General features: G+C 43.0%; 1 protein-coding gene across 1 annotated transcript; it reads left to right on the top strand.

The window, feature by feature from the left end:
- The first annotated feature begins 1374 nt into the window (after positions 1-1374).
- LOC147887600 (uncharacterized) lies at positions 1375-3000 on the top strand. Its single transcript, XM_087393530.1, has 2 exons — positions 1375-2131; positions 2231-3000. Exons 1-2 carry the CDS (start codon positions 1424-1426, stop codon positions 2672-2674), a joined length of 1152 nt encoding a protein of 383 aa, XP_087249656.1. The 5' UTR covers positions 1375-1423; the 3' UTR covers positions 2675-3000.
- The last annotated feature ends 4626 nt before the right edge of the window (positions 3001-7626 follow it).

Raw genomic sequence — 7626 nt, 5'->3', positions numbered from 1 at the left:
ACGTCAGTTTCTTACTCATGTAAATGAACTATTTCTTGGCAACTTAGACGACTTGTTTAGAGTTTTGTTTCGCACCCGACCAGAAGGAATTATATCTTAACAAATGGCTTTATGGAGCGTTCGTTTTAATTCATATTTAGCCGCAAGCTTTGGCAAAAAGAAAGGAACCGCGACACACCTACCTATCAGTAGAAGAGCTTGCAGTATAGAAGTGAATAAAGCGGTCTCGGAATGAAGCATAGGCGCAAGAAGATCAAGCAAGTACAGGACTAGAGGATAAATGAGTCGTAAGAGGAGAAAATGCTATGCGGATGGCAAGCTTCAAGGTGGCGGAAACGTTCGAGGCCATAAGACATCTTTCTCAATCACTTTAGAAAGAAAGCAAGCAGGAAACACGTTCCCTTCAAAAGCACAGTCACGTAGAACTGCTACGACCTGCAAACTTAAGGCAAGGAGAAGGTAAAGAAAGTTAAAGCAAAGGAGCGCTTCAGTCGTGGATCAATTCGGGAGATGAGCCACACCTATTACCGTTGAAACATAGAAGTGTACCGCAACCAGAGGAAAGACCAAGCTACAAGACCAAACGTGACTATCAGGAATTATGCAGAATCGGAGACTAACAACAGAGAATTGAGGAGTAGAAAGAAAGGAATGCAAAGGAGCCGCAATGAAGGATTTGATGGTAGAGAACAAAAAAGGGGGACTTCATGCCTGTGGCCAACGGTGCAGAAGATAACATCGAGCAAGGAAACACGTTCCCTTCAAAAGCACAGTCACGTAGAACTGCTACGACCTGCAAACTTAAGGCAAGGAGAAGGTAAAGAAAGTTAAAGCAAAGGAGCGCTTCAGTCGTGGATCAATTCGGGAGATGAGCCACACCTATTACCGTTGAAACATAGAAGTGTACCGCAACCAGAGGAAAGACCAAGCTACAAGACCAAACGTGACTATCAGGAATTATGCAGAATCGGAGACTAACAACAGAGAATTGAGGAGTAGAAAGAAAGGAATGCAAAGGAGCCGCAATGAAGGATTTGATGGTAGAGAACAAAAAAGGGGGACTTCATGCCTGTGGCCAACGGTGGAGAAGATAACATCGAGCAAGGTAGGCATGGCGAACCTCATGTATCCTCAGAACAAGAGGGGCGGGGAGGTACGTAACGCGATGGATAAGAGGGAGCTATGAAAAACGAAGGTACCCAAGCCTCTTTTATGAGTATAGTGGCGACTGTATAAATAACTATTAATGGCTCCAACAAATTAAGAAAAGCACATCTATTAAAGGCTTCCTACATCTCACGGTTCCTTTGAAGCCACTTGGCTGCCTAGGATTTGAGATTTCTGAAAATCGTCCTAGTGCTGGCCAAGTAACCAACGGACGCTTTACAGCACAACGCGGTTTGCAACTTTGTTTGCGCAAACGATGATCACTTTCAGAGCTCGTAAGAAGCGCACCTTCAGCGCCCATGTCAAGCCCTCAACTCCCAACATATCAGCTCGCGGAAATGCTCCCTTTGAAGAGGCTAACAGTTTCGCTGAGGAGACCACGAGGTTGACCTCCCAAGGACGACGACACACGAGGAGAAGCGACGAAGCAGCAGGAGACGATCGGAGAAATGCTCCTTTTACAGAGGCAAACACTGCTGCTGAGGAGAAGAAGAGGTTGACCTCCCAAGAAAGACGAAGCGACAGCAGAAGCGACGAAGCAAGCGGAGACGAAGAGGTTGCACATCCAAGGAAGACCAAGCAAAGGAGAAGCGACGAAGCAACAGGAGACGAGGAGCTCCCAAGGAAGACGAAGCAGTTGCCCGCATCGTCCGACTTGAGCGTTGTTGCTCCGTCTCTGTCGCTGAAGGTCGTCGTCTCCAAAAATGCTCAACAGGAGGAGGAGGGCGAGGGCTTTGCAAGTGTGTCCGTGACGAGTTTGTTTGGCGCAGAAGCAATCGCAGCGGCGATCAGACATTTGAAGGAGTCGGATCCCAAGCTACGGGCGGTTATCGAGACGCAGGAGCTTCCCAGTTTCGAGAAATCTTCTAGCCCATTCTGCTCGCTGGTGCGCAGCATTGTCTATCAGCAGCTCGGTATCCACGCAGCTGCCGCTATCTACAAACGCTTCGTCACTCTTTGCGGGGTGAGTACTCTTTCCAGTCCACCACGCTCCGTCTTCGCAAGAATCTGAAGCTTCTCTGTCTATTGTCGCATCCTTTGAAATTGTAATTTTCAATCATAGGGCGAGGCTTCCGTTACGCCGGCGACCATTCTTCGATTACCTGCTTCGGAACTCCGGAGCATAGGAATCTCACTCCGCAAGGCTAGTTATCTTCATGATTTGGCAAGAAACTTCACAGACGGAGGCTTGTCTGACGCTGCTGTCTTGGTGATGGAAGATGGTACACTTATGTCCAGCCTGACCGCTGTCAAGGGAATTGGAACTTGGTCGGTTCATATGTTCATGATATTTTCTCTTCATAGACCCGACGTGCTACCTGTGGGTGACTTGGGGGTCCGCAAAGGTTTCCAGAAGCTCTACAATCTCAAGTCTTTACCGACAGCGATTGAAATGGAGCAACTTGCTGCCCCTTGGCGACCTTACAGATCTCTGGGCGCATGGTATATGTGGCGAGTTATCGGCGCGAAGGCATGGGTGCCGCCCACTCCTCAAGAAAGAAATTGAGCTTCATCAAGGGGATAGCGGTTGTAGACATTGACTGTAAGGAAATATGACATTCGAGGTGGATTTCTATGACTTGATGCTCTGGCTGTTCGCTCTGATGGAATAGAGAATGTTTGCGATTTCAAATCAATCTGCAGAGGGCCTTTTCTTGCTTGGTTCTATGGTCAATTACCATGTGGTGAAACAATTCTATGCTCGCAAGGTTCCTGCATGCTATGAATCATTGGCAACTCACTTGTAATGACGATTGGAAACGTTCTTTTTCAAAGCTTGTTATTACAAAAAATTTAAAAAAAGGGATTTAACATAGCAGACAGCTATATGAATGTCTTTCTATCAGAGATCAATGAATTTCAGGCACGTCTGAGGTTGCCTCGTGCAACTTTATCCTGTAGTACTGCTTTACAATTTGTTGCTAGCCCAAGACTTGTCCTTGAGCTTTTTCAGATCGTTTGATAGGTTGTATCATTAAGATTGGGGAAAGATTTTGGGAGTGTCTTTGAAATTCATTGTCTTTCTCAGTGCTGACTTCTGCGAGTCTGACTGGTATGGTCAAACCTTAGGTTTTACTTTCTTTTCCTGTGAAATACTAGAATGATAGCACCCTAAGAATTCTGAATCGGCCTTTTTAGAATTGGCCATTAGGATAACAGGAGCCTGCACTAGAATACAGCGCACATCTATATTCTGGAATTGTCTTTACACACGTGCTGTCTGCCGGCCAGGCGTAAAGCCTTTTGTCTCCAGTCCAGTGCTTCTGGGTATCCTTATTGATAAATAGATACTCCCTAGTGTCCCTTGGAGTTGTGTCTGTCCTTTTTTTATGTCATCCGTTAGCGAAATTTGCAATGAGAGGGCTGTCGAGCTGCAAAATTGGATGTAGAAGGTGATGCCCTGGGATTTGAAGCTTGCTCTCATGAAGCCTGGATAAGCTACAATTCGCCCGTTGCATCAGGTAAGCTCCGAAACTGGACTGCCAAGGCAGCTGGCCTGTGTAAAATGCCACTTTCACAAAGGCTTATTTGGATTGAGACAGGATGGCCTTCTACTGCAGACATGACCACAGATTTTACTTTCTTGTATCATCTGCGAGGGGCTTTGCTTTAAGATCAGGACATAGTTTCATTCTTAGGCTTTTTACTCCTGGTAGGTCTGTGTAATGCATTTAGCTCTCCTTTTTGGACTTCCACCTTTGTTTCTCATAGACCCTCCTGGTTCTATGGATCGAATAATTTGTAATTCTGCCTTGAGCTTGGAGTTCACACCAAGCCACCATCTTGATAGTTACAGCATTGCCACCATCTTGACAGCTACTTTGGAAGCTGCTCCACGAAAGTCACGAAGCTTGGAATCCACAGGTGCACTACCGGTTGTGCTTGAGATGCCACTGAGTGATTTAGGGCACAACCCCAGCAAGAAGTATTTATTGGAAAGGGTAGATTGAGCCAGCAGCCAACATTGCCAGGGAATTGAAGGGCAAGGGCCGAGTTGTTGAGTTGCACGAGACCAGCCGAAATGTAGCTCCAACAGATGCCATGAGCAGCTAAGTGCAAGCCAACAACCAGGAGTAAGAAGGGCCTGCAAGCCAACCTAGAGCAAGAACAGACCAGGCCACAAGGCAAGAAGCACCAAACTCCTCAACAACGACTCTTGAGAAGCCGAACTGAGGCAAAGATCCGACCAATGAGCAGGCTACGCGAGTATGGGAAACATTCTGGGACATCAAAATCAGCATCACCAGCAAGAAACTCTTACAATTAGCTCCCTATTCTTGCAAATTTTTCGCGAGTCAATTCATAGGACTACCCATGCCAAAAACAAGTATGGTGCATTCGCTGGCCACCATCCCAGTTACTGAGACACTGTGGTGGATGAGGCAGTGCTCTTCATCACAATAAGAATCAAAGCAAAGTGTTCAGGGTGTCATTGTGATGGAGGATCAAGTGTCAATATTATCTCAAAAAGCCTAGTTAAGAAGTTGAAGGTGAGAAACCCACGAGATGCTCACCACCTTTGCTCAAGACCACATGCCACTACAACCAAGCATGCTTTGAGATGAGGCCTCAATCTTTATGGGACCGTTGAAGCGTTTACCGAGAACAAACTCATTATTGTAGCCATAGACTATGCCATCGAATGGGCAAAAGCCAAGGCATTGAGAGACGCCTCGGCTTGAAGGACCAGAAGGTTCATCTATGAAACATCATTAGTAGGTACGGGTGACTGATCGTGTTTGTCAGCAAACAAGGCATAGTTGATAAAGAATCCATGGCGGAACCCATTAGAGAGCAATCTTAATTCCTTTGAACCAAGTTTTGGAGTTGGAGGCTCGAGAATATGAGGGTGGTGCATGACTCAAGTGATGCTTTTGGATGCATTCATTTCATTTCATTTTGCTCCAATCTATCCAAAAGGACTAGACAAATAGATGATCAAAGAGACTATGCACCCAAATTTTCCGTCAACAAAGCAAAATTTTAAGTCCCAAAGATGGCCAAATCCACCCCCAATCTTCTTTCAACATGCTCCTGAGTCCTATGCGCCCAAACCCTCTTGCAAGGTAAAAATAGCGCTCTTAGAGGTGTAACAAAACTAGGAATTGCTTGCTCTTTCTTTTCATCTTTCAAAGCTATTTTACCTTCAAGTCACTTATGTCTCGAAGCTACTCTACATGGAATGCTCCACTATTGGTCCACTTACATTATGCCATTGATGAGATGATAAAACGTACAAAGGATTGATGTGATCCCATTGCATCTACGAGTGAGTTTGTCATAGCTCTTGTAGTGCTTGCCATTAAAGTTTGCCTCCCAAATCTTGCCATGGAACTCGCGCCATATTCTTGTGAGACATTTCAAAGACTAGCTTTCTACTTTACTAGAAAATTATAAGTTTGCAAAAATACAGATCAATGATAACTAAAAACATATAAGTACAACCAGACCATAGCAGCAAGAATGGGAAAATGACAAAGCAATGTGAACGACAAAATGAAAGAGTAATGTGAGCTTGTTGTTATTGGATTCTACTTCATGTTACATGTATATTGAACCCTTGCCTTCAATGCTTTTAAACTCGTCACAAGCCCCGACAATATGCCCTTTCTAACGCTTCTTCACTTTTTCTTTATCGTCACTAGAACGACATCAAGTAGTGAGATTCCTTTCCATGTAATATCAATGATGAGTAGAATCCAAATTGGATTTAGGGAAAAAAGTTATGATTTATTTTGTTTTGTTTTAACTCACACCCCCAATTGAGGCCATTGAGGAGCACCTTGCCCTACCTCTACCCCCAAGGGGAAGGGCCACCGCTGGCAGCCCAAACAAACAAAACAAAAGTTATGATTGATTTAGTTCTTCAAGTGATATTGACGAGAGCACACCATGGGCCAAAAAAGGATGTACGTGCAAGCAACAACTAGTGTAAGATGGCAATGATGTTTCAACGATGTTGAGTGCACAAGGGGCCAAAAAAAAGGATGTGCACATAAGCGCAAATTACAATCTAATTCGCATTAGTGTGTATAGGATCCCCTTTTTTTTTGGCACCAATTTTTGCCTCTCAACTGTGATTCTCGTTGTATCTTGCCAATTGCATGGTTGCAATGGGAGGCTAATATAGATATTTAATAAACTTGTGTCACCAAAGGGGCTCCTAGAAGCTCACATTCTACACTCAAAATGCATGGACCATTTTGAGTGCCAAATCATATTCTAGTTTACAAGATAGACAATATATTATATGCCAATCTTGATCAACAAACTTCTTCTACACAAACAATGCATTAACCTTCCTCGCACATGTTATTTTAAAGTGTTGAATGTGTATAAGATGCAATCATAACAAACACATTCAAGAAAATGTAACAAAGAGTGACATGTGATTTCATTATTCACGATGCTTAGGGAACCACAACAATGTACAACTTGTTCCATGATGACAGAAAAGCTTGTTATACGGACGCGAGTGGTCAAGCATATAAAGTAGCCTCTAATAAGAATCCAATTAGAGTCACCTTGTAAGCTTTCATGCATTCTACACAACATTTTCTCCCCATCGTCCTAGTTTTCTTTAAAATTGATACTCAACCCATTATCAAAAGCCTCCCATAAATGTTCTACATTTGGTCACTGTCCAACTTATGAACTTTCACAGTTTATGTTCATCTGAAGTTAATGCAAACACCAACTGCCACACATTCTAAGGCCACCCTATGACAAATCTTTCCTAAATTGGCGAGATTCGTGTTCTTTAAATATCTTGGTTTTTAATTAGGATACAAAACAAGCCTAAAGACTTTAGGTTGCTACTTATAACAAAGAATTGTTTTTGCAATAGTTCTTTCAAAGAATATACATTAGGATTCTCTTCACGAACAAGTAAATATAATATCAAGAACATGAGATAGCAAAAAAATATATTGTTAAAATCCCATAGTCATGGATCTACTAAAATTGTAATCAGTAACAGCCTAGCCAAAGCTTGAAAGCTAGTAAACCTACACAATTGTGTGACCCCCCATCGATACTAACTCCCATCTAAGATCTTTTTCGGATAAACTACAAGGCCTCAAGAAATCGGGAGGTCAGGGCAACTAGCTCATAAATGCAAATTAAATGTGCGGCATATGTTCTTCTATTTTCAGTGTCACAATATTTTGATTTGTAGACATGAAGCCATCTATTCGTTCCATGTAGATTATGAATAATCCCCTAATAAACAAGCTTTAAACTTATAGATAAGATCCTTATTCATCACCTTCTTAACCTCTTTTTGGAAAATCAAGCCTAGTTGTCTCTTATGCATGTGAGCATGCTCCAACTAATCCCAAGAATCTCAATCCAAATGACAAATAAATAGCCCTTTTCCCATAAAAACAATAAAAAGACTATATTAACACAATCCACAAAAAACTTACAAAATAAAAAAACAAGAATAGTAATGGGAAT

Source organism: Dipteris shenzhenensis, chromosome 22 (assembly GCF_047967505.1).
Source record: "Dipteris shenzhenensis isolate YYH24624 ecotype China chromosome 22, Dip_SZ_1.0, whole genome shotgun sequence".
NCBI classification, from domain to species: Eukaryota; Viridiplantae; Streptophyta; class Polypodiopsida; order Gleicheniales; family Dipteridaceae; genus Dipteris; species Dipteris shenzhenensis.
Note: the sequence above shows the minus strand (reverse complement) of the source record. Positions and strands in the feature narration are given on the sequence as shown.

What these genes read in the sequence shown, in the direction of transcription:
- LOC147887600 (XM_087393530.1), top strand. Translation starts at nt 1,424, where the DNA reads ATGATCACTTTCAGAGCTCGTAAGAAGCGCACCTTCAGCGCCCATGTC. An exon ending in GCTTCGTCACTCTTTGCGGG is followed by an intron (nt 2,132 to 2,230) that starts GTGAGTACTCTT and finishes TTTCAATCATAG; the next exon opens with GGCGAGGCTTCCGTTACGCC.